At 32.3% G+C, this 26,487-nt stretch overlaps 4 protein-coding genes across 5 annotated transcripts; 1 reads left to right on the plus strand and 3 right to left on the minus strand.

Moving 5' to 3' along the window:
- The first annotated feature begins 515 nt into the window (after nt 1-515).
- LOC120149615 (anther-specific protein LAT52-like) lies at nt 516-1,110 on the plus strand. The gene is made up of 2 exons (XM_039162345.1): nt 516-678; nt 752-1,110. The coding sequence occupies exons 1-2, from the start codon at nt 519-521 to the stop codon at nt 1,093-1,095; spliced, it is 504 nt and encodes a 167-aa protein (XP_039018276.1). The 5' UTR covers nt 516-518; the 3' UTR covers nt 1,096-1,110.
- Nucleotides 1,111-2,953: 1,843 nt separating this feature from the next.
- On the minus strand, nt 2,954-4,066 carry LOC120149605 (small nuclear ribonucleoprotein E-like). The gene is made up of 6 exons (XM_039162333.1): nt 3,928-4,066; nt 3,805-3,831; nt 3,639-3,701; nt 3,230-3,308; nt 3,102-3,147; nt 2,954-3,018 (listed from the first exon to the last, which is right to left on the minus strand). The coding sequence occupies exons 1-6, from the start codon at nt 3,967-3,969 to the stop codon at nt 3,009-3,011; spliced, it is 267 nt and encodes an 88-aa protein (XP_039018264.1). The 5' UTR covers nt 3,970-4,066; the 3' UTR covers nt 2,954-3,008.
- A 1,309-nt stretch (nt 4,067-5,375) lies between these two features.
- On the minus strand, nt 5,376-10,485 carry LOC120149675 (diacylglycerol kinase 4-like). 2 transcript variants are annotated; one of them, XM_039162406.1, is made up of 12 exons: nt 10,030-10,484; nt 9,808-9,930; nt 9,323-9,460; nt 9,146-9,231; nt 8,897-8,984; nt 8,341-8,416; nt 7,992-8,074; nt 7,116-7,186; nt 6,244-6,321; nt 6,020-6,107; nt 5,769-5,885; nt 5,377-5,660 (listed from the first exon to the last, which is right to left on the minus strand). In XM_039162406.1, the coding sequence occupies exons 1-12, from the start codon at nt 10,387-10,389 to the stop codon at nt 5,502-5,504; spliced, it is 1,467 nt and encodes a 488-aa protein (XP_039018337.1). In that variant the 5' UTR covers nt 10,390-10,484; the 3' UTR covers nt 5,377-5,501. The 2 variants fall into 2 exon arrangements, with proteins under 2 accessions (XP_039018338.1, XP_039018337.1); XM_039162407.1 differs by lacking the exon at nt 6,244-6,321 and having other exon boundaries at nt 5,376-5,660; nt 10,030-10,485.
- A 4,803-nt stretch (nt 10,486-15,288) lies between these two features.
- On the minus strand, nt 15,289-15,875 carry LOC120149566 (RING-H2 finger protein ATL56-like). Its single transcript, XM_039162303.1, has one exon. It carries the CDS (start codon nt 15,834-15,836, stop codon nt 15,315-15,317), a length of 522 nt encoding a protein of 173 aa, XP_039018234.1. The 5' UTR covers nt 15,837-15,875; the 3' UTR covers nt 15,289-15,314.
- Nucleotides 15,876-26,487: the final 10,612 nt, after the last annotated feature.

The raw sequence follows: 26,487 nt of genomic DNA on the forward strand, positions 1-26,487 counted from the left end.
AATTATTTATTTCATTATTTAGAATTATAAGAAAAAATAAAATATAATTTTTATATTAATATATAGTTAAATATTAAAAGTGTTTATAAATCAAGTTGAGATTAGGTTTAAAAATATTTTAGGTCTGAGCTTGGCTCAAACCGAACTCGACATATTTAATTATTCATATGGTTTAAAATAATAAAATATATGATTCGTATTGTTTCTTCTATTCTACTAAAATTTTTGTTATAACTATTTTAAATAATTAAAATTTATATTTTAAAATTATTTAATTGAAGGTTTTTTAAGAATAAACTATTGAATTAATTTATTTTATTTAAATTTTGTACACTTTTTCTATACCGATAACTGAAAATTCGAAAAGGTTATTTTCGGATGAACCAAATGAATCTATGTTTGTTCATCATTTCCCTACAATCACTCAAGAAATTGCTAATTTTAGATAGTTACTAAAAATTGTGTCTTTATAAATCCTTCATTTTTAGGCAGCTTAGTATCAGAGAAATTAAAAGAAAATGGCAAAAGCATCGCTGATGGCTCTGCTTTTAAAGGCAATCTGCATTTCGTGTCTCATCAGCTTCGCCCTTGCCGCTGAAAAATTAAACGTAGTCGGCAAAGTCTACTGTGACACTTGCCGCGTTGAGTTCGAAACTAAACTCAGTGAACCCATTTCAGGTTTCCCCAACTTCATATCTTCCATTCAATCTCACCGATCCAAGTCTAATATTATGTGTTATTTTGTTTGCAGGTGCAACGGTGAAGTTGGAATGCAAGAAGGAAGAGGACCATGTGGTGACCTTCAGTCGAGAGGCGGTTACTAATGCGACGGGTGGATACAGCATCCCGGTGGAGGGCGACCACGACGAAGAGATTTGCTCGGTTAGGGTGGACAAGAGTCCTCGGGCAGACTGCAATGAAAGGATGGAAGCATGGGAAAAATCTCAGGTGGAGCTAACCGGCCAAGATGGCTTAGCTGAGCCTACTAGAACTGCCAACAATCTTGGCTTCAAGAAGAAGGAAGCTCTTCCTGGATGTGCTCAAGTTCTTAAAGACATGGGCTTTCCTAAAGGAAAAGTTGAGGCAGTACCATAACCTACATGAAGTCGGTATCAAATTACGGTTGTGGATGTAATTTACGGTATCACGATGATCTTAAAATAAGTTACGATACTGTTATTATTTTACCTTGCGGTCGTAATTTAATATTATTATCTACAAACGCATATTATCCAATAACACCCTGCCTGCAAATCCTTTCATCACATCTTTAAAATGCAACTTATTACTTCTTTAATAAATTTCTATACATTTCTCACTTCTTATTCCCCCAGTGAAACTAGTAATACAAGAACTAGGTTGACCACTTAATATAATTTTATATTCTTTCAATTATTTTTTATCGGTAAATCCAAATAATCTAATTAAAGAAACAAATTCTAAATTTTATTATTTTAAATATATATAAATAAAAAATAAACCTTTGTGACTTACATGAACAATAGAACATAACAATTTTATTATTTTATTTGTCTGGGTTTAAACCTTAATCACTTAATAAGAAAAAGTAGACGACAAAATAAGTTATATTAAACTAAACATTATATATGATCACATTTTTATAAATATTATAATATTTTGAGTTAGTAAATATTATTTTCAAATTCGATTTTAGTCTGACCTTAAGTTTTTTTTATACCAAACACATAGTTAGGATACTTAATGAGTTGAATAGCTCGTGAACAGTTCGAACCCTACTCGACTAAATACTCGGTAAAATTCGACTTGGATTGACTCGACTTGATCTCAACTCGAGACTTTAACAAATTGAGTCGAGCAAAATCTAACTCGACTCAATAAATTCGTGAACAACTCGTTAATTTTTTTAGCTTTATAATTTCGTGATTGCAAGAAACAATGAATGGAATAAAAAGATGTTGATTTCTTTATTTTTAAGATCGATTACGTGTTGCTAAACTTTTTTGTTTAATAATGTTTTTAATATGTTAGTTTGATTTATTTATGAATTGTTACTTGATTTTAATATGTTAATTTAATATATTTATGGATTGTTACTTTAAAGTTTAAACTTTGAAATTACTTCATACACCCTTTTAATAATTTTTTTGTTAAATTTATTTTATATTTATATTAAACTCTATATAATATTAATAGATATTACTTATAGTTAAAAAAAAAGGTAAAAATTCCAATGAGCTTAACAAGTTAAGCAACTAGAAACGAACTTAGCAAATAACGAGTCGAGCAACAAATTTTTTTAACGAGCACAAACTTAACATTGCCTAACTCATGATCGGCTTGCTCGATAAACACCCCTACTCATATTATCTCAAATCTAATTTTAAAATACAATATAAATCTTATTAAATTAGATTGAATTAAATTTTTTTTCAATTGAATTATTTTTAGAGTTAATTGCATCACATGTCAAAAAAGCATGACCATCATTACAAATTGATCTCTAAACTTTTAAATGCGCCAGTTTCAACCAAACTATGAATAAATTAGTCCTTAAAATTTTAAACATTTCAATTTCATCCTCAAACTATGACCTTCATTCTAAATTTGTTCCTAAACTTTTTTAACGTTCTAATTTCATCCCAAACTATACATACATACTAATAAGATCCATTGCTAATAAAATCGTTAGGCCAAGTTATATTATTTTATGTTTGAAAAAAAATATAGAGCAGGAAAATAAATGAAAATCAAAACCGGACAGCACCCCTGCTTGGCTCATCTAAATAACACAGGCTACAAATAGTCAATGCAGATCAAAGGGCAGAATCATGCATGTGAATCATTAGATAAACTACACAAGAATTAATGCCCATCTGCGATACAAGAATCACCTTCTATAAGGTGGTTTGTCATAGATGAAAAGTGAAAATATGCTTTAAAGATAGCATAATAGAGTCATAGCGGCTAGACCTATATGATACTGAGAAGATTTGCATTGACAATCCAAATAACTGCTGGGATAACAATCACTTCCCACTGTACAAAAAAAAAAAAACAAAATAATCAAAATCTTAAGAGTCAAAGAAATAGATCAAGCAAGTTAACTTCAATTCACTTACCTATTCATCATGAGAGTAATGTTGTCTCCTTTAAGAAGAATTCTTCCTGAAAATATAAACAAACAAATAAGAAAATATGCATCAACGAGGAAAAATAAGACTGACTCTATAAGAGTAAAACAATTCACCTAATGTCTTTCGGCTCTTTTTCTTGATGTTAACTTCTTCAGCATCATCGAGCACCAAATTCATGTACTCATCAAAACCCTATAAAATGCAAAATGGGGTAAATAAGAAGGTGAATATAAGATCATCAATAAGTTATATCACAAAACATGTAAGAGTTTTAGTTCTTTTGTCTGTCAAAAAAAAAAATTGTCTACCAAATTTGAGGATCATACCAATATAAGCCATTATATATGTATACATGAAGTTTAAGACTTTTGTTTAGCTTGAGGCATAAACATGGGGCTTGATACACTCAGATCAAGAATTAAAGGGGGATTCCAAGTCACCCATTTTCACAAACCTGATTTTGGGAAATTAAAAATCCTAACAAAATTCAATCAAAAGTAAAATCTTTAGCATAAAACTTACAATGATTCTGCCCTCAATCCTCAAATCTTTCTGCTCAAAAAGCCAAATCTGAATGCGAGCTTTCTGAATATTTCCAAATCGAATAAGATAGATGAAAAGTCCAACAATTAGTGGAAAAAAGCAGAAAAGAGAAGGAAGAAAATAAAGCGTGAAAGGAGAAACTTACACTTTGGAGAAACCTGAAGATCAAGTTCTGTTGGCGTAGAAAAGAAAAAAGAAAAGCAAGAAATGAGTTAAAAAAAAAAGAGAGATTGTGAAAAATAAAGGAAATAATGAAAGATGTACGCACAATGGGTTGAGTCATAATTCTCTGGACTTTGGTACTCGCCATGGCTGTAAAAAAAGAGAGACTCCAACGCCTTTTTGATCTCTGTCGAAAGTTTTTGAGTTGATGCAATGAGTTTTTAAACCCTAGATTCAACTCATTTTAAAGGGGGAATAAAACTCACCCCAGCATTTGATTTCCCATTTTTTTCTTTTTCCTTTATTATTATTATTAATATTTGTCTTTTTTAGGATAAATGGCATATTTAATACCTAAACTATCAGTTTTATTTTATTTTATTACCTAAATTTTCATTTGTTTCAAATCCATATCTAACGTTCACTTTTTATTTCATTTTAGTATCCTATCGTTAAAAATTTAACGAAATTGTCCCACGTGGCATTTTTATGGGTAAATTATATTATTTATCACTTAACTATCTTTTTACTCTTATTTTTATGGGTAAATTGCATTATGTAAGTACTGAATGTGTAGTTTATAATTTTTTTTTAACTTTTAAAGAATTTTAGATAAACAAGTTTCACCAAAATTTTGTAAAATAATGTGTTTGAAACTGACACTGTTACGTTTTGGTATTTAAATCATGCATCGAATGATTTTCATTCTATAAACGTATGATTCAAGACGATAAATAAATGTATGAAAAATATAAACAAATATTGTTGTCAGTATATCAGCCATTGTTGTTAGTTGCATAAGATGATGACTGAAATATCTTCTAAATTGTTTTTACCATTACTGAGGTCGAGACAACAAAGGTTGGAACTTCTTTCTAAGTAATTTACATAAATATATCGTCCAATAAAATGAAGTTTGCTTGATATATAATAGATCGAGAGACATTTCATCTGCAACAAAAATGATATGTTGGATGTCTCCACATGCATATCTTGTATTCTCTATCTGTCATATTGCAATAAATAGTATACAACGATTTTATAATAAAGAGAATTGTAATCAAATTTTAAACATGATTAAGTTTTTGTTTATAACATTCAATTACATCTGTATCCATTTGTATTTTTGTTTTTGTTTTTTTTAACTACACATTTTGAAGAGTAGGCAAATTGGTCGATTGGTCAAGTTGTTCATCTTTATTCCTTTATATTCTCTTAATTCATAGATTTTAAACCCACTAAGAGCACTTCCCTTCCTTTCTTTAGAGTTCTTTTTTCCCCTCCCCTCTAAATAGGATTAGGAATGTACACCTATGTTAATGAATGCTTTATTCAACACATGATGTTAAATGTTTACATATATGAGTTCAAAGAGATCACGAACGAAACTTATTATTTGAAAGAGCATCGTGATGAATGAGTATCATAGAAAGTTAAGGATCAACCTGAATTTGTTCTTATTCAAGTTAAAAGGTCAACCTAAATTCACTCGGATTCATAATCGATGAATATAAAATGTTAATAAAAATGGAACATTTATAAATCCGGTTCCTAAGCCATTGTTTGGGGAAACGAATACAATTTACAATTTACAACTTACAAGCCCAAGGTGAGAACCATGATGGATGACGCTTTACAGAAGATGATGATAATGGTTAGCCAATAGCCAGTTAGCCACTGTCAATCTCCACTTATCATTACTGACTGAAATGGCACTCTCTTAATTTCCACTATGGTGGAATACTCGCTGCTCATCGGCTGTTTCCATGGCTCCCCATCCATCTGCAAAAATGCATCTCTCCATTCCCCTCCCCTTAACTCCAGTCGAATCGATGCTGCCTGAAACACCAAAGGAAGAAAGCTCAGTCCATCCTAATCTTGTACTCCTACAACATTATTTTTAACTAACTTCAACTCGTTACCATGAAAACTTCCTGGTTACGGTACCTGTGCGATGTGTTTTGCAGATATGAGTTCAACCATTACAAATGATGCATGCCATCCTTGCTTTAAGCCAAAAATTTCTAGAAGACCATCATCAACATGGGCCTCAACGAAGCCTCTCTGAAAAAATAAACAATGAAAATTGAGGCCAATTGTTTTAGATTTGGAACTCAATCAAGCTCCTCCATTGTCGTAAGTCGGACATTGATCCATACAAAGAGTATTATCAAGTAATCTGAAGAAATGTAGCATACTTTTTCCAAATACTCTGGTTTTAGATTGCCCCATGGGTTTCGTCCACTTCCATAACTATGAAGATTTAAAGCAACAATTGCCCTCACACTAAAAGAAAATAGTGTACTATTAGAGAGTGAAAAATCATAAGCCTGGCAACAATTTCCAATACAGTTTTCTATGTATAAAACTTCAATAAAAGGAATATTTATGAATATACATGATAAAAATACTTGAAATGTACCTTCCAGGTACTGTAATTGGCTCCCACTCTGAGCAGTTGGCCCTTTTAACGTGGATACTTAAAATGTTACAGAGTCCCCTGCATTTGAAAGCATCTTAAGTATATTTACTAGAAAAGGAACAATTGCTCACTGCAAAACACCGTTAACAAGAAAGAGAGTTTCTTCATAGAATTCATAGTTTACTTTCTCTCAAAAAACAAATTCTATGAAAAGAACTTCTTGGTGTAAATGTAAACAAGCATTTTAAGACCATATGCTTTACAACAGCGATTATGTTTTACTAGTTTGAGAAACATTTAAGACGCAAACAATGTGTTAAAGGCAGAAGAGACTGCCAAGGCACATAGACTTTTATATTAACAAGCACGAAAATACATTTGCATGAGCAAAGCAATGTGCTGTTATAATACATACAAATATAAGTGGAACCCTTTTAGGTTTTGTATAAACATACATATATTATCAATTCTGAGTAGAATTTTATGAAACATAAAAATAAAGGAACACTTCACAGAGGCACTCATCTTTCAAAACAATGTGCCTAAGCATCAAGGGCTTATCTTAGGTAAATGCACTCTTCTGCATTATCCTAAGGACCAAGGATGCCTTAGCTACATCTTCTCTAGATGATTCAAACCTTAGCCAAGTGCTATTACATTTAAGGCGCTTCATATCTTGTGCCTCAGCACCATCGCCAAGGCCTTGGCTACACTGTCTGAGGAACAATCACACCTTAAACAAATGCTAGTTACACATACAGACACACACATACCCATCATACATACAAATATACGTAGCATTTTAATTTAGAAATTGGAATATGTTCTTTATTGGATAAGGTACAGGCCAAACAACTATCAAAATATCTAACCTTAAAGATGGATCACTCATGCAAGGTGTGAGAAACCAACCCTGACTGCAACTGTAACCAGAGTAGATAATCTGCCACAAAAGATGGACCAATTACAATCTAATATTAGTTTTAGCAAAACAAACCATGGACGAGAGCAGAGAAACTAATTTGAATTTCAAATGCTATCGCACACATGGAAGTTTTACCTTTAGTGATATTAGTAATACATTTTGCAAATCCTAATGGAAATAATAAGACAATCAAGCAAATATTGCACATATTAGTTCATAACATTATTGGTGGCGATGTTTGTGTGGGAGTTACTATGAACAGATTTAAGTGACGAAAGAGGGGGAGCTGAGCCTCGAGCTTGACTACTGTTTCTCAGATTACCTGTGCTATCAATGTCTTCTACAGCAATAGTTATATAAAAAATCAATTGTCAAATGATTTTGTCCTGGACTTGAAATTGGCAATATATGTATGTTTATACAAAACACAAAAGAACTATGGAGCAACCTCTTTAAAAGAAATGCATCAAGAGAAGAACAAAATGTGTGGTCACAAAATATACAATATATATTCAGAAAAGATCTAATTTATACTAGCAAGACAAATCTCTTCCTATATATATATATATGGTGAGAAAGAGAGAGAGAGATTTAATTTATACAGGCAAGACCACAACTTCTTACCTTCCTTTTGGCTATACCATACATAGTCACAAATATCATGAGATACCTATAATCTGTGGTGATCCATATAGTTTGATAGATAGTAATATAACCATTTTGCACTTCAAACTAAAAAAGCTACATTACAATATAATGTCGAGATTCAAGACAAAATGTTATTGAACTTGCAATCGAATTTGAAAAAACGAGATCCATGTACCTTATTTGAAATAGGACCTTGTGCAAGGTAAGGTTTGTCATTCCGTAAATTATGGAATCCGTAAGCCACTTGTGCATCCATTCCTGAATGTAAACTTGAATGATTTAGAAGTTAAAATTTATTTTAATAAATGCAAAGGAATCGTTATAAAACTTTGATCATCCATGCACTCTATTAGGGATTTGGATCAGAATGCTACCACTCTATTTTGTTTCTCTTGAAATAAAATAGCTGGCATGCTGGTGATTATGAAGCTTCTAAGATGAAAATGCAGCTACCCACTAAGTGTATTTCCACATGCATGAAATTAAAAGAACCAAGATCTTAAAGTTAAACCGGTATACTATACCTATGCTAAAGTAATTATAGAATACTCCTTGATAACAGTTCACTTTGTCTGGAACGTGCCCTTCAATCTTCAAAGTCTGCAGTTACAAACAAGAATTTCCCCACTTGAATTTGAAATTCCAAATTATAAAAATAACAATTCTAAGTAATCAGATAGTAGACCACAATGAATGCTAAGAAACAAATAGGTATATAATGCCACAGTTCATTTGAGAATGTACTATATTGGATTAAACTATTAAAGCACATTTTGACCTATTACCTAAAAAGTAAACTCTTTTCGTAAACTTCTCTACAATGTAATCTCCAGTGAAGAGAGAGCGGAACACAGTTTTTTTACACAATTACCTTACTACAAGTTCTTCTCATGATCTCATCTACTTGGTGATTTGCATTCAATGCCAAATTTTAATGGCCATAGGTCATAAACTAGAAGAGATAAAACTTTATTAACATAAAAGACTCAATAAAGCATCAATGTTCACATGTCCAAAACTAGCCACACAATAGAAGTTAATTGAGTAAAATGGAGGATTTAGAGCTGAGAATTTCACTACCTGATCAACATCACACTCTTCAGTGGCCTTCAAAGAATGGGGAGGATCGACAACTTCTCCGCCAGGCATTTGCACCACAACATGCCAACTGCACCATCAAAGAAACAATTACAGATATAACATAACCACAAAGTGGAATTTAAACAGCGATGATGTCTTATCCAAACTCATTTTTGAAGTTAAGAAACTAAAACATACAGAGTCCTCAATAAAGGATTACCGAACTTATAAAACCAAATGTCTAGTTACCTATCTAAATGGCAAATTGGACCGGTAGTAGCTCTCTGCAGAGTTCTTTTAATAGCTGATTTCCAGGAAAAAGGAAATGAGCCTCCCTGCAGTTAACATTCAGAGAATGAGGCAACAAAATAAAAGAAGAAAAACAGTAGACAACATCAAATTTAAAATTTAAAAAGGGTATCTTACCCAACCGAAACTTCTTGACAAGTCATTGCCAGTACCAAGTGGAATGATAGCTACAGGAGGAACCGGCAACCGACCCTCTTGATGAAGCTCTCCAAGACATCCAAGCACCCAACCAACTGTACCATCACCACCAGCAACCTGCCCATTCATCCAGAGTCTTAAACCATCAGCTTGGAATGTGGGGTTTTACACTTTGTAGAGAATCTATTAAAGCCAAATCATAGTTGATCAAATATCAAACCCAATACTATTAATTCTGTATAAAAGAAAATCCTGTATATTTTTTCTTACAAGAAAATTTATACAGTACTTATGAAATTTTATCTTAAAAAAATTATTTACTTGTAGATCTAAAATAGTCACCTTTTTAACTCTTTCAGAAGATTAAAAAAACAAAGACAAAAACTAAACTTGAAACATTAAAATTACTAATAAGAGAATATTGAAGATAAGTTTGGTAGAATAAAAGGCTGGTAAAAACATACCACAACTCTGATTTTCATCCTTGTCTCTTTGGCACAAGCGTCTCCACTTTCGGCCCACTTCTCCAGGCACGCGAGTCCATACCGTACAAATTCATGCGGTTTCACATCATGGAGGTCAAACACCTGAATTTCCAAATTAGAAGTTGTTGGATAAATATTAAAAACTAAGGCAACCCAAATTCAAAAAAATATACATAAAACAGGGGAGGAAAAAAGTATTACCTGTTCTTCGCTGATTAAGTTCTGGAGACGCTCTTTAAGGACGGGGCCATGGCGGCCGCCGCTATTGGGATTAATAAAAACGACGATAGGGGTTTCACAACAGGGATCATCGTCGGAGCGAGGCATTTGGAAATGCTGATCACCGCCGTCGACGTCTTGTTTTCTAATGGAATCAAGTATAGCTAAGCGTAGATATTGAGGCATCACAAGCCTTGCGAAATCTTGCTTCTCGCCCCTAAAAGTCGTGAAATTGGAAAAGCCGCAACCCATGGTCGCCGTGTCCCTCGAGATGAAACGCGTACCGGTCCGTGATGTCGAAGAATCCCCGGCCGACGTTGGCTTATCCATATCTTTTTCCATAAATTTCGACCCTTAGTTTATAAAACGTAAGCAATATATAAGAGTGAAAATATGAAAATATTTAAAGATTTGAGTGCCAGAGAAGAAGGAAAGAAAGGAAGAGTTTTTAATTTTTTTTTCAGGTTAGTTTTTTTGAAATTGAAAAGAGTTGCAGTTGTTAAGATGGCTATAATATTAAAAGGAAATTAGAATTAATATTAATTTAATACTAATAAAGTTGATTAGAAGATTTGTTTCATTTGTTAAAACGAAAATAACCTAGTGGGAGTAGTAAATTACGAAACTGCCGGCTACAATTGTTGATGGGTTCCTGGCAGACAGTTCATTTTCGACAACATTTGACTTAAAAGAATAATAATTAAAAAACCGAGATCAGTGGAAAGCAAAGCAATTAGCAAAACGTACAACACATGAGGATGAGATCAAAGATAGTGTTGGGAATTGCATGTGCGCCACATAAGATTCTTTCTCCTACTCCCAAAGCTTAGAATCTGCGCACTTTGGAATCACGTCAATAACATGTCATTATTTTATTACTAGAATATGATAAACATGTGATGTTGAAGATCACCTGGTTAAGTTTTTAATTATTTGAATAATAACTTTGGATCCCTATAAAAATATATAAACTTATGCTTGCCTACAACATTCACATGTGGTCTGAAAATGAAAACTTAAAAGCAGATGGTTGAGATTCAAGTTACCTGAAATGGCTGAAGCAACAGCCAGCAAAATGAGTCATGTACGCTGCATTTGACACCGCCCAATTTCAAGAGCTGGAACTCACAGGCAGACCCAGAGGGTTTTCGAGAGCAGAATCGGCCAGAAGGTTGTTTCACATCCTTCCATTCGACGATTGAAGGTTTGAGCAAAGATGTCCCTTTGCGGATCAGTTCTTCAACCAACGGTATATCTCTGAGAGAGATGGGAGAGGGATCATTAGGAGAGATGAAATGAGGAATGAGCTAGAACAGGTGGCGACGTCCAGTCGCTCAAGAGAACAATCATGCACAACATCAGATAAACCCGTGGATCTAACAAGGATTTTGTTGAATGGTTAGAGGGATAAATATAGTATAAAGAGCTTCTTGTAACTTCAATTGCTGATCCAAATCATTGTTTATTAATATCTATATTTACTTATAAATCATATACATGCTTCAATGAGATTCAGCTGAAAATCAAAACATGATTCGATGGATTTTTATTCGATTTTATTTGATTGGGTCGATTTCTTATTTCAAAATTTTGAATTTGAGTTGGTTTAGATTTTTCAAGAGTAGAGTCGGATTTATATTTAAAGCAAAAAATTCAACTCAATCTGACTCGACATAATATTATAATTATCTCTTATATATTTAAGGATAATTACAATAATACTACTTTATATTTTATTTTAGTTAATTATATTCTTATTTTATTTAATAAAAAAATTTATATACATTTATACGAGGTTAAGTCAGATGAGAGTTTTAACCTAAAAATTAGGTCAAAATTTGGATTGGGTAAGACACCCAAACCATGACCATCTCTAATGTCATCACAATATAAATATTTAATTATAAAACAAAATTATATTAAAAAAGGTTTACCCCTTACCAGCATGGGTTTGAATTGGACTGTTTTAGTAATTACGGAAACCCACTGGCGGGCTTTGAAGGGAAGGTAGGGGACACGCGCTTAATGGTCGTTGATTCCATTGCAAGCCCACGAAAAAGTTCAAAGCCCCCCTCCCCCAATATTTCTGAAAGCATATGAGAAATGTGTTTCTAGAATTTTTTTTCTTAATAAATCCATAATAAAAATATAGCATATGTTTAAATACTATTAATTATTTAAAAATAAATATTTATATTTGTATATATGCAGTATTTGGATTTAAAATTTTAACATATAATAACAAATTTTTTAATTATTAAAATCGATTGAAACATGTTAAACATCTTTCTAGAAATAAAAGTGGAATTTCGTGTAAACATCTTTCTAGAAATAAAGGTGGAATTTCGTGTGTTCTTTTCTTTGGGCATGCGAGGTCAATTCATTTAATGGAATTATGTTTGATGGCTTTTTTCACAAATTAGAATATGACAATTTCTCCGGTGTGCCTAAAAACGCCAGCTTCTGCTTTTAAAGATTTTTGTGTTTAAGGTAATTAATAATTATAAAAACACGATTTAACATGCTTCAAATATTTTGATTTCTGTCGAACAATATACTTTACAAAATATTAAATGAATAGTTAGAGAATCAAATAATTTAGCAGTTGTTTCGCTACACAATTCTGAATATATCAACAAATAATTTTTTTATTAAAGAGGGGATTTGTCAATATGTGACCATCGATAAACTAATCGAAAAATAAATGTCATTAAAATTTTTGTACAAACACCAACATGACCATAGAAGTATATGAAAAATGTATAAAAAAAATCATAAGAAACGCGGTACGAAAATAGATAAAAAAGTGTTCCATAAAAACATAGAAAAACATGTCATAATGACAAATATTTTTATTTAAAATTAAAAAAACTCAAGAAAAAAACAAAAAAACATAATATGAAAAACGAATAATAATAATAATAATAATCGGTGATCGATAATTAATATTAAAATTGACTCTAATACAAATTAAATAAAAATCAAAAGAAATGAAAAAAATTACACAAAAATATTAAGAGAAAAACCCTAACAAATGACATTGTATCGATATATGTTCTGAAAATAATACACTTTTAACTTGTAACATAAATTCATATATTCAATCTTATCTACATAAATAACTGTAAAGCCCTAATTACTACATCACAATTGTCATTATCCTCGCGATCCCCAACCTGACCCAGTTGATATGGCATATCCATTCCCACCATACTGGTGTTCCCACACTGGTGTGGGTATTATTATTTTTTATTCATATATTTATTCACGCTCTTACAGTATGTCAATTTCATAAAAAAATTATATTTAAATATTTTATTAACTATAATGATGTAAAAAATAAAAAAAATAGATAAAAAGCATTCATATCCAACAAGGGGCTCTATCATCCGTGACTCCAAACTAAAAATATATTAAATTCCTTTCAAAATTATGTGTTGGATACTCTTTGTTTCCCGTCCGTACATAAAATAGATATTTTGTTACCTTATCCTATCACATTTGTCTTTAAATTTCTTAAAATATTTTCCTATATTTATTAGGGCGAGTATTTATCAATTCAACAAAAATAAAATTTAAAAATTACTCAAATCGGAGGGTTTATTTTATCATAGTTAAAAAGAATAAAAATCGAGGTTGGGATTTAGCTTTTTAAGTTTATATATTAAAGGTGAATTAGTAATGTAAATATATTATAAATGAAAAGCTCGTTTGAATTATTCAAATTAAATATTAAAATGATTGAATTCGATTAGATTGGATTCAACTAAAATACCCAATTGAAGTTAAATTATTTGTCATGAGCAAGTATTATTGTCTTATTTACACCCCTAGCTATGTTCGTATTGTACTTACATTTAGGGCCAATCTGTAAAGTCGGGTCGAATTTTTAACTAAGATTAACATATTTTAAATTTAATTTTATCTAAAATCATACTATATTTTAAAAGATATGTAATATATAATAAAATTTAAAACTTTTCACCAATATATTAAATAGATTTATTTTTTTAATCTAATCTAATATTCTTCCCCAAAACTTGTCAAATTTAAGGTGAACCTTGGAACTTGAAGGAATAAGCCGACCCTTGAACAAATATAACTCCCAAAATTAGCACAAATATGAAAATACACTATACATAACACGCATACACGAATCTAAATCAACATTAACAAGCATACACGTATCTAAATCAACTTTTTTACTCTGTATTCACCGTTCGACCCTAGAAAAAGTGTAGAAGGCGGCTTGTTGCCAAAACATACCATTCAAATGCGATGTTTAATACTTGATAAAGTGTGAGGAAGTATTAGTCACAACAAAACACGTGGTTCAACAGATGATTTCCAGTTGCTACAAGGACTTGGACAAAGAAATATTCCCATCCCCTACAATGTCATTAATAAGATTATGGCAATTTTACAAGGCAAACACACTCTTTCAAACTAGAAATTGACAAGGCAAAGAAAGGCTCATTTCAAGCTGCTCTTCATACCATAGAGTTTGGCAATTTAGCTTTCCATTTCCTTGTTGTGATGGACACGTAGTACTGGCATTAAATATGACATCCACCGTCATCGTACAATATTGAAAGGTTGATAGACATGGCCATTAACCTAGTGTTTTAAGAATCTCTTACCTAGTGGTGGTAGAAAGAGAGAATGTTGTTCTATCTCGAAATCTCAAATTCAAACATCTACATATATATAGATTGTACGTTTCAATCCATTGACAACAAAAGATATTGAAGTATTATCTTGTAACCACCAGATTATTCAAAAAAAATATTAATAGCCTACCTAGTTGTGTCCCTTCTCATTTTTGTCCGTGTATGTTTGTAGAATTATACCAATGTTCATGATATATATGGATCACATATCCCAACCAGATGGAGAAGTAAATACTAATGATCACAAAGGTGAAATCAGATTCTATCCCAAAATTGATGAACTTAGTAAAACAGAGGACTTGTTATAGAAATCCCATCCCAAAACTACACATTTAATGTCAGAAGAACAATCAGTTCCAAACGCAATGGATGAAGCCTCAAAAAAATATGCCCAAAAATAATTATACTTCTATGAATCCACTTTGAATAAAAGACAATTAAATTATTAAGGACCAATTATCGAGCCAGTAAAAAAGTGAATCAAAATTGCAGGAATTTTCATAAAGATTATTCAGAAAAAGTAGCTATACAATTTATGATACAAAAAAAAGATGAAAATTTTCATAGACTATCAAAATCTTAAAGCAAATATAACACTTACAAATCTAACAAACCCTGAAAGTCTGTTCTTCTTGAACCCGAATCCAGAGTGCATCTATCTTCTTTTTCCAGTAAAACCCGTGTTCTACAAATCGGACAGGATGTAACTTTGATTAGCCAAGAATCCAAACACTTCCGATGAAACAAGTGGCCACACCCAACCAGGTTCCTGCACCATTGCCCTTGTCTGAACCCATCCAAGCAAATAGCACACGAATCGGATTTCGAATGGGCAGATTTCGTTTCCTGGGAGAATCTGAATTGGGGAAGTTTTTTAAGCTGTTTTGATGAAAACCCAGATGAGGGATGAGAATGTTGGCGTTGGCGGTGATGCCGGTGACGGAGGACAAGAGGGAGGATGAGGAAAAAAGAGGCTAGAGGGAGGATGAGGAAGAAGAAACACATGAGAAGCATCATAATCACGGCTTTCAGTATCAGAGATAAGAACTTTTCCTTCGACTTCAGCGGGGGTGGTGAACCACCGCTAGATGAGGATTGAGGTGGCGGCGGCGGCGGCATGGTGGAGTAACTTTTTTTAGATTTGCGGTAGAAATATTATATGTGAAAACAAAAGGAATAAAATTTTAGAAAAAAGACCCAGGTTTTAAATACATTTATAAGGGCCAAAAGACACGGTCATACCTTTATAATTTATCTATTAGATAAATTATATTATTAGTCATCTAACTTTATAATATATCTCGTTTTCTTCATTTAATTATAAAATATTTCAATTTTACCATTGAAACATTAGCCTTTTGCATTTTTTATATGGAAACCAAAAATATGGTATATTAGTTTTATCTGATGTGGTATCTTTTTCACTCTCATTATTATTAAATTTAGATATTTTATTTTGTTGAAAATATTTTGATATTTCGATATAACAAATTAAGTTAAATGAGTTTTAAGATTTTCCAAAAAGATTTTCTAAAGTATATTCGATATAATTATTCGAATATCAAAATAATACTCCAAATCTTTCAAATGTCATTTTTAATCCTTACTCAAGTGTAAAATTAAGTTTTAATCTTAAAATAATTTCAAAACGATTTTACAAAATATTTCGAATCATCTCAAAGCCAAAAATTCCAGATTGCTCAAAGGGAATTGATTCCCCCCAAGGGGATACCGATTCCCCCCTGAATGGTTTGGCTCCGAGAATTCCAATATGCTCGGAGGGAACCGATTCCCCCCAGGGGGTACCGATTCCCCCTGTTTAACGGTCGAAATATTTGAATTTTACACTTAGGGAACCGATTCCCCTTAAGGGGTACCGATTCCCCCCACGCTCCAAACTGTTTTATTAATTGATTTCACACTAAAACGGCTATATTATTTTCATTAATGATCCCCAACGTTCAGAAGTGATTCAAGGTGTATTTAAGCAAGCTTAGAAGCCATTGATCAATAACAAGAAACATCAAGCAACTAGAATCAAGAGAGAATCAAAGAGAAAGCATCAAACCTCAAGTTTGAGCATTTCAAGCCTATTTTTCATTCAAATATTCGTTTTGCTTTCAAGAACACTTATTGTGCTCAATTGTATTCATTCTTGAGTGTTCTTTTCTTTGTTCTAGAATTGTGCAAACAATCTACCTTGTGAGGATTTCCTTGTAAGTTTGCAAATTTGTATTGTTCTCTTTGGGAGAGAGTGTTCTCAAGAATTTGGGGTATAATTCTTGAGGGTTTGTAAGGTTACTCTTTGTCCTCAAAAGAAAGACAAATTAGTGAATTTGTAGAAAATCCTTAGTGTGGATAGCTAAGGTAGTGGACGTAGACTTTGGTTGAGAAAGTCGAACCACTCTAAATAGATGTGCAATTTCTTTCAATTTTCTGCAAAAGCTTCCACCAAAATTTTTATTGCCAATTCACCCCCTCTTGGCCGATTCCGTCAATCGATTAACTCAACAATTGGCATCAGAGCCTAACTTATTTGAAGGTTTAATCGCCTCTTGAGTCGATTCGGGAAGAGTTACATCGATAATCAAAGTCATCAATGGCCTCTACTTCAAACTTCGACTCCGGTCTCGATTCGATGCCCGTCAACAAGCCTCCTTTCTTCAATAGGGATAATTATGCCTATTGGAAAAATAGGATGATGTACTTCATTCAAGCAAGTGACATGGGAGCATGGAATGTCGTAGAAGAAGGATACTTCAAGCCTCTCACTCATTCAAGATTATGGAGTGAATGAGAGACAAAAATGTTCCAGCTCAACTCCAAAGCCATCCATATCATATTTTGTGCTCTTGGACCAGATGAATACGGAAGAGTTTCATCTTGTACAACCACCAAAGAAATATGGGACAAACTTCAAGTCACTCATGAAGGTATCGATGAGGTAAAGAAATCTAAAATTAGTATTCTAACGCATAGCTATGAAAATTTCAGGATGAAACCAAATGAAGATATCAAAGCTATGACGGATAGATTCTCAACGATTGTCAATGGTCTCAAATCATATGGAGAGATCATTTCAAATGAAAAGCTTGTGAGGAAGTTAGTCTACTCCCTCCCAAAGTCGTGGCAATCAAAGAAGACAGCAATCATCGAGTCTAAGGATCTAACATCCTTAACTCTTGAAGAGCTAATCGGTTCACTCCTCACTCATGAAATGATGCTTGAAGATGAGGTGGACCTTGATAAGATTGAAGAGACACCAAAGGAGAAGGAGAAGAAGAAAAACATTAGAGTTGCTCTCAAATCCAAAAAAAATGAGAGTGATTCGGATGAAGATGACAATGACAATGACGAGGAAATGGCATTGTTTGCCAAACGGTTCAGAAAAATGATGAGACCTTACCGAGGAAGAAAATTCAAACGAAATAAAGGCCTCAAAAATGAACCAAAAGAGAAAGACCCGATCATTTGCTATGAATGCAAAAAGTCGGGGTATGTCAAATATGATTGCCTACAACTGAAGAGAAAAGGTCAATCAAAAAATAAGCACAAGGCTCATATGGCTACATGGAGCGATGAAGAAGGTTCCGATGAAGAGGAACAAGAAGTAGCAAACTTGTGCTTGATGGCATTCGGGGAAGATTCTAAGGTAACCTCTAACTCATCTGATTTTGATGATTTATCCTATGATGAGTTATTAGAGGAATATAATGGGTTGGCTACGGATTATGAGAAATTGTTTTTAAAATATAAAAATGATGTTTCAAAATTGAAAAATGAAAATAAACTCATATCCAAAACCAACAACGATCTTGAAAGTAATATCAAAGATTTGCAAATCAAACTAGAAGAGTTTGAAAAGAAAATTTTGGATTTGCAAAATTTACTTTCAAAGATCAATGATGATCATCAAAAGAAAATTGATGATCTTAAAACATTTTTTGATAAAGTTGGAACAAAACGTTTTGAAAATGGAGAAAATTCAAAATCCAACTTTGTTAGAAAAAGTTTTAAAAACTACAATCATAGAGGTCCCCAAAGGGGACTAGGATTTTGGAAACTAATAAATATGGACCCAAAAGATTTTGGGTTCAAAAAATTAGAAATTAATCTATGTTTGTAGGAAAAGGAGCATTGCTACAAGGCACGTGAAACAAATCCAAATTCATGGTACCTTGATAGTGGATGCTCAAGACACATGACCGAAGACAAAAACCGGTTCATTGAGCTTAACGCCAAAAATGGAGGAGAAGTGACTTTTGGTGATGATTCAAAATGTCACATTGAAGGTATTGGTACTATTGATAATACCTCTTCCATACAAATTAAGAATGTTTTATATGTGAATGGATTAAAGCATAATCTATTGAGTATTAGTCAATTTTGTGATAAGGGATTCAATGTCATGTTTGATATTAATGGTTGTAAAGTCATTGACATTGCATCTAATCGGATTATGCTTGTTGGTCATAGAATAGGAAACATATACATGGTGCATTTAGATTCTATTGATATGACTAATTTGTGCCTAGTTGCTAAGGATGAACATGATAGTTGGTTATGGCATAGGAGACTAGGACATGCTAGTATGAGTGTTTTGCAACGGTTAACTCAAGGTGATTTAGTTCGAGGGTTGCCTAAGCTTAAATTTGATAATGATAAAATATGTGATGCTTGTGCTAAAGGAAAACAAAAGCGAGTTTCTTTTAAATCCATTAATGACGTATCAACTAGTAGAGTATTACAATTGATCCATATAGATCTTTTTGGGCCAACTTGGACTACTAGCTTGGGTGGAAAACAATATGCATTTGTCTTGGTAGATGACTATTCTAGATATACTTGGGTTTTATTCTTAAGTACTAAAGATGAAGCATTAGAAAAATTCATCACGTTTTCAAAAGTAATCCAAAACGATAAAGGTTACTCTATAACTAGTGTTAGGAGTGATCATGGCACTGAATTTGAAAATATTGGATTTACTGAGTTTTGTAATTCTAATGGTATTAGTCACAATTTTTCAGCACCTATAACCCCTCAACAAAATGGAGTTGTTGAGAGGAAAAATCGAACTTTAGAATAAATGTCTAGAACCATGCTTTGTGAAAATAATTTGCCAAAATATTTTTGGGCGGAAGCCACAAATACCGATTGTTATGTTTTAAATCGAGTAATGATTAGGCCTATTTTAAAGAAAACTCCATATGAAATTTTCAAAAATAAAAAGCTTAACATTAGCTATTTTCATCCTTTTGGATGTAAATGTTTGTTTTAAACAACGGTAAAGAAAACCTTGGCAAATTTGATGCTAAAAGTGATGAAGGAATTTTTCTGGGTTATTCCTTAAATTCTAAAGCTTATCGAGTATTTAATAAAAGAACTTTAGTTGTAGAAGAGTCTATACATGTTGTTTTCGATGATAATCCCCTTCCGAGGAAGGATTCTTGTGTGAATGATGATGTAGGTATTATAAATACAAATGAAGTTAGACATGACGTTGAAGAATCATCATCAAAGGAAGAAACAAAAGATGAGGTAACTCATGATCCTCTTGAGAATCCAACCATTGAAGAAAGGGAAGTATCTTATCTAAGAGAGTACAACTATGTCAAGGATGGTGAGATTATAGGTGGTCCATCCAAAGGGGTAACAACTCGATCTTCTCTTAGAAATATTTGTAATTATGTTGCATTTATTTCATGCGTAGAGCCTAAGAATATTAAAGAAGCATTAAAAGATGAACATTGGATTATGGTTATGCAATAAGAATTAAATCAATTTGAGAGAAGTAAAGTATGGACATTAGTTGAAAGGCCTAGTAATAAATCTACTGTAGGTACTAGATGAGTATTTAGGAATAAGCTTGATGAGAGTGGTAATATAGTGAGAAATAATGCTAGACTTATTGCTCAAGGGTATACTCAAGAAGAGGGCATAAACTATGATGAAACATACGCTCCCGTAGATAGGATGGAAGCAATTAGAATGTTATTAGCATTTGCATGTTTTCATGAATTTAAATTATATCAAATAGATGTTAAAAGTGCATTTTTAAATGGTTTTATAAAGGAAGAAGTGTATGTGGAACAACCTCCAGGTTTTGAAGATTCAAAATTTCCGGATCATGTTCTTAAATTGACAAAAGCGCTTTATGGTTTAAAACAAACTCCTAGAGCTTGGTATGAAAGATTGTCAAATTTTTTAATTGAAAAAGGTTTTTCAAAAGGGAAGGTTGACACTACATTGTTTTTAAATCACAAAGGTAAAGATTTATTAGTAGTTCAAATTTATGTTGATGATATAATATTTGGTTCTACTAATGATGTTCTTTGCCAAGAATTTTCTAAGCTAATGCAAAGTGAGTTTGAGATGAGCATGATGGGGGAGCTCTCATTTTTCTTGGGACTCCAAATCAAGTAAAGAAAATATGGCATCTTCATCAATCAAGCTAAATAAGTCAAAGACATGCTTAAGAAGTTTGGACTGGAAAATGGCAAACCTCATGACACTCCAATGAGCTCTTCAACAAATCTTGACTTAGATGAAGGAGGTAAATGTATAGATGTTAAATTATATAGGTCAATGATTGGATCTCTACTTTATCTAACTGCAAGTAGACCGAATATTATGTTTAGTGTTTGCTTATGTGCTAGATTTTAATCATGCCCTAAGGAATCATATTTACTAGCTGTTAAGAGAATCTTTAGATACCTTAAGGACACTCCTAGTTTAGGACTTTGGTATCCTAGAGACTCTAGCTTTAGCTTGCATGCTTTTTCTGATGCGGATTATGGAGGATGCAAATTAGATAGGAAAAGCACCTCCGGTACTTGCCAATTCCTTGGAACTATGTTTATTTCTTGGTTTTCAAAGAAACAAAATTGTGTTGCATTATCTACCACTGAAGCCGAATAAATTTCAGCTGGTAGTTGTTGTGCACAAGTTTTATGGATGAAACAACAACTTTTTGATTATGGAATTGAAGTTGGTACCATTCCTATCAAGTGTGACAATACTAGTGCTATTTGTCTCACTAAAAATCCCATCCAACACTCTAGAACTAAGCACATTGAAATAAGACATCACTTCATTAGAGACCATGTCACTAAGGAAGATGTAGTTCTAGAATTTGTTGATACTTTGCACCAATTAGCGGATATCTTTACAAAACCTTTAGAAAAGGAAAGATTTTGGACACTTAGGAGAGAATTAGGTTTGACTAACCTATCTTCACTTAGTGTTTAAAATAATTTTAGCACTTTTAAGACTAAATGAAAAATGCTAATATTTGATTGCATTCATTGCTATTAGTTAGGGGGAGTTTATGATTCTTGATGAAAAATTAATTTTATGTTCAAATATTGTTTAAAGATTAATTTGATTGTTTGAACATGATTAATTTTCAATATATGAGTTACCAATACCACTAGAGAAAATTAATTTAACATTTTGTGTGTTTAAAATCGGATTTTAGCATTTTGGTGCAGAGGGAATCGATACCCCCATGAGGGAACCGATTCCCCCTTTGAAGGGGAACCGATTCCCCCCCACAGGGGAATCGATACCCCCCTGGGGTTCTGGAATTTAACACGGGCAGAACACCCAAATATTCTAAAACCTCTTCTTTCTCTCATTGCCGCCGTTCTTCCCCTCTACTCTCTCAAATCTCCATTTTTGCCTCAAATCAATGATTTTAATCGGAATTCACTTCAAATATCATCTTCTAAACTTGCTAGCATCATTAAAATCGTGCAAACAACATCAAAATCCACTCAATCTCATCTTTCAAGGTAAATTTTTTTTAAAACTCTTTATTTCATTGATTTTGAACATAGGACTAGTTTTAATTAGTTCTAGATAGAAATAGTGATCAGACATTGATTGTTTAGTGATTAGAAACTAGATATTACAACTAATTTCATAAAAAAACACAAGAATTTTCCAAAAATTTAGAAATTTTCGAAATAAAAAAAATATTTTTCAAATTACTGTGTTTTAATTGAATTATGTTGTTGTTATGAAAACTATACATATATTGTTTCTCAAAACCGTATTTTTCAAAAGTTTTCAAAAACTTTGCCCATTAGGATTGATTTAGAGAACCTTGAAATATTGAGGACTCAATTGAGTTTTGGGATTGATTGAATTGCATACATGTGTTTTCTAAATTGCAGGTTATCCATTCTATTCCGATTTCCTAAACCATGTCCAATCTTAAACGTGCTAGGTCATCATCTAGTCGCTCACACCGTCAACCAAATCCACCTCCAAATCCTCCTCCTATTCCTGAAATTTCAATTCCTAATCCGGTTGATCCCAATTTAACTATCCAAAATTCATGCTTCAATCATCCTGGTCCCAGAAATCATCATTTTTGGTATTATCAATATTTCGACTCTTACAAAATTAGAGAAGAACGTATCCCTTCTCGTCAAGCTATGTTAGATATTAATTTTAAATATCTTCCTCTTTTACAAGAGTGGAAATTTGACAAACTCTTTGAACTTGAACCCATTGTCTACCATCAACTTGTTCGTATCTTCTATTCTAATGTCGTTTGTGTTAAAAACCGAACTGAAACCGAAACCATAGGAGTTTGTTCCTACCTCCTAGGACAATTCTTATATATTGACTCGGCTTACATAGACAATGCATTCGGATTAGATAATTATGGTATTACAAATGAAAAACAAATTTTAGGTTCTCGTTATAAAAGAAGAGATAGTGCGAGTGTCTTAGACCTTCATGAACGTTTTCTTCATCTAATGATTTCTTGGTGGTTTCGACCATCCGGAGATCGTTATTCTACTCTTAGAGCCTTGGATATTTGGTGGTTACATTGTTTTGAAAACATTATTAAAATAAACCTACCTCAGATCATTTTTGTTGAAATTGTTGAAACCGTAAATCTTGTTCCTAACAAGAAACTCTGTTCATCTCTAGTTTACGGTTGCATTTTGAGTAATCTATTTTCTAAAGCCGGGATTAGAGTTGGTCTAGATGCCTCATTTCCTCTAAAGAAACAAAATAATCTTCTTTCCTTAACGAGAGGGGATAGATAAAGGATAAGGAAATCGGTGAATGGGTTCGATCGTCTGAAAATACTCTGGGAGCTAGTTCTTCACGAGCTCCACCAGAAGGTGACGATGATCCCGAGCTTCAACAATTATTGCGAGACATCGATGAAGCCGAAGATGAGCCTGAACAGCCCAAGGAGCAAGCACAACAAACGCATCAAATGCCTCCATATTTTTAATCTTTTACGGAGACATTTGATTTCTGATATGCTACCATGGATTCGCGCTTTACTTCTATAGAGTCTCATTTATCCACAATGGGAGCTCAACAATTAGAAATTCTCCGAGAGATGCGCACAAACAACGCTTCGATGAATGAACGTATTGATGCACTCTCACATGAGATGGCTGCTATGCGAGCTCGTTTTCCTCCTCCCGGTCCGGATGTTTGATTCTGTGTTTAGCTTTAGAACTTTGAACTAAAAGATTATTGTTTCAACATTTTGAATATTTTGGATTGTTTGATTTTGTGGATTGTTAGACTTTGGATTTGTTTGGATGTTTGAACTTATATATTGTGTGGTTAAATTTATTCATTATTGCATCATTTACATCATGTTAGATATATGATCAATTTTGACATGTCACATTAATTATGAATATTGATTATGAAACTAATGGCTAACGTTTCTCTTGCTTGTGATCTTAGCAGCTTAAACTATATATAATTGGCTAAATGATTTGAAAACCTTGTTTAAATTCTTTTATAATATCTTTTTGATTTAACAAAAAGGGGGGAGAAGTGTTAAGTGTTTTGAATGGGAGAAGTGTTAAAGTAAGGGAGAGTAATTTCAAAACTTGATTTCAAAATCTTAAAATTACTAAAATATTTTGTTATATCAAAAAAGGGGAGGTTGTTGAAAACATTTTGATATTTCGATATAACAAATTAAGTTAAATGAATTTTAAGATTTTCCAAAAAGATTTTCTAAAGTATATTCGATATAATTATTCGAATATCAAAATAATACTCCAAATCTTTCAAATGTCATTTTTAATCCTTACTCAAGTGTAAAATTAAGTTTTAATATTAAAATAATTTCAAAACGATTTTACAAAATATTTCGAACCATCTCAAAGCCAAAAATTCCATATTGCTCAGAGGGAATCGATTCCCCCCAAGGGGGTACCTATTCCCCCTGAATGGTTTGGCTCCGAGAATTTCAGTATGCTCGGAGGGAACCGATTCCCCCCAGGGGGTACCGATTCCCCCTGTTTAACGGTCGAAATATTTGAATTTTACACTTAGGGAACCGATTCCCCTTAAGGGGTACCGATTCCCCCCACGCTCCAAACTGTTTTATTAATTGATTTCACACTAAAACGGCTATATTATCTTCATTAATGATCCCCAACATTCAGAAGTGATTCAATGTATATTTAAGCAAGCTTAGAAGCCATTGATCAATAACAAGAAACATCAAGCAACTAGAATCAAGAAAGAATCAAAGAGAAAGCATCAAACCTCAAGTTTGAGCATTTCAAGCCTATTTTTCATTCAAATATTCATTTTGCTTTCAAGAACACTTATTGTGCTCAATTGTATTAATTCTTGAATGTTCTTTTCTTTGTTCTAGAATTGTGCAAACAATCTACCTTGTGAGGATTTCCTTGTAAGTTTGCAAATTTGTATTGTTCTCTTTGGGAGAGAGTGTTCTTAAGAATTTTGGGTATAATTCTTGAGGGTTTGTAATGTTACACTTTGTCCTCAAAAGAAAGACAAATTAGTGAATTTGTGGAAAATCCTTAGTGTGGATAGCTAAGGTAGTGGACGTAGACTTTGGTTGAGAAAGTCGAACAACTCTAAATCGCTGTGCAATTTCTTTCAATTTTCTGCAAAAGCTTCCACCAAAATTTTTATTGCCAATTCACCCCCTCTTGGCCGTTTCCGTCAATCGATTAACTCAACATATTTTTAATTATTTTATCATCTTCTATTATTCTTGATTTATTTTTTGTTTTTTTTATTTCATGAAATGAAGTATATAAAATCTACTTTTTTAAAGATGGAGGGATTTGTAATATTTAAAAAATTTAGTGTGTACATAAAAAAAACTCTATTAATAAAAGATTATTTAAAAAAAAAGATATCTCGAAGATAATTCGTGGGACTATCATAAAAAAATCAAGATGTTAAAATATTAAAATTTTATATGAATTCTTTTTTTATTTTGAATAAATTTTAAGAAAAAATAAAATTGATGAAAAAAAAAGAGAGAATCACATATGATAATGGATGGTGGTGAATTAACGAGTATAATCGGATTAGTAAGGGTTTTCTATAAAAAAAAAACAAATGAAAGAAAGAAACAAAAGATAATGGCCGTATCATTGGATGGTTGATGATTCAAAATTAATTTAAAAAGTTTAACGATAAATTATTTTTTTATAATTTATTGATTAAAACGAAATAACTTTAAAATTCAATGAGCAATGATATTATTTTAAAAGAGAGTAGCGATATTGTTTTTCTGTGGGCATTTACGTGATGAGTGTAGAAGAGTGTGCCTTTTCTAGGATAGAGATGAAGAATTAAGGGTAAAATACATGAATGATTTTCTAATTATAAGATATTGTTGTATTAGATATCTCAATTATTAAAATTTATAAAATAGTCTTTCGGTTATATAATATTGTTTTGTTAAGTTCTTCGATTATCAAATGTTATATAATGGTCAGTCAACTATTTA

Source organism: Hibiscus syriacus, unplaced genomic scaffold (assembly GCF_006381635.1).
Source record: "Hibiscus syriacus cultivar Baekdansim isolate YM2019G1 unplaced genomic scaffold, ASM638163v2 tig00111008_pilon, whole genome shotgun sequence".
NCBI lineage: Eukaryota > Viridiplantae > Streptophyta > Magnoliopsida > Malvales > Malvaceae > Hibiscus > Hibiscus syriacus.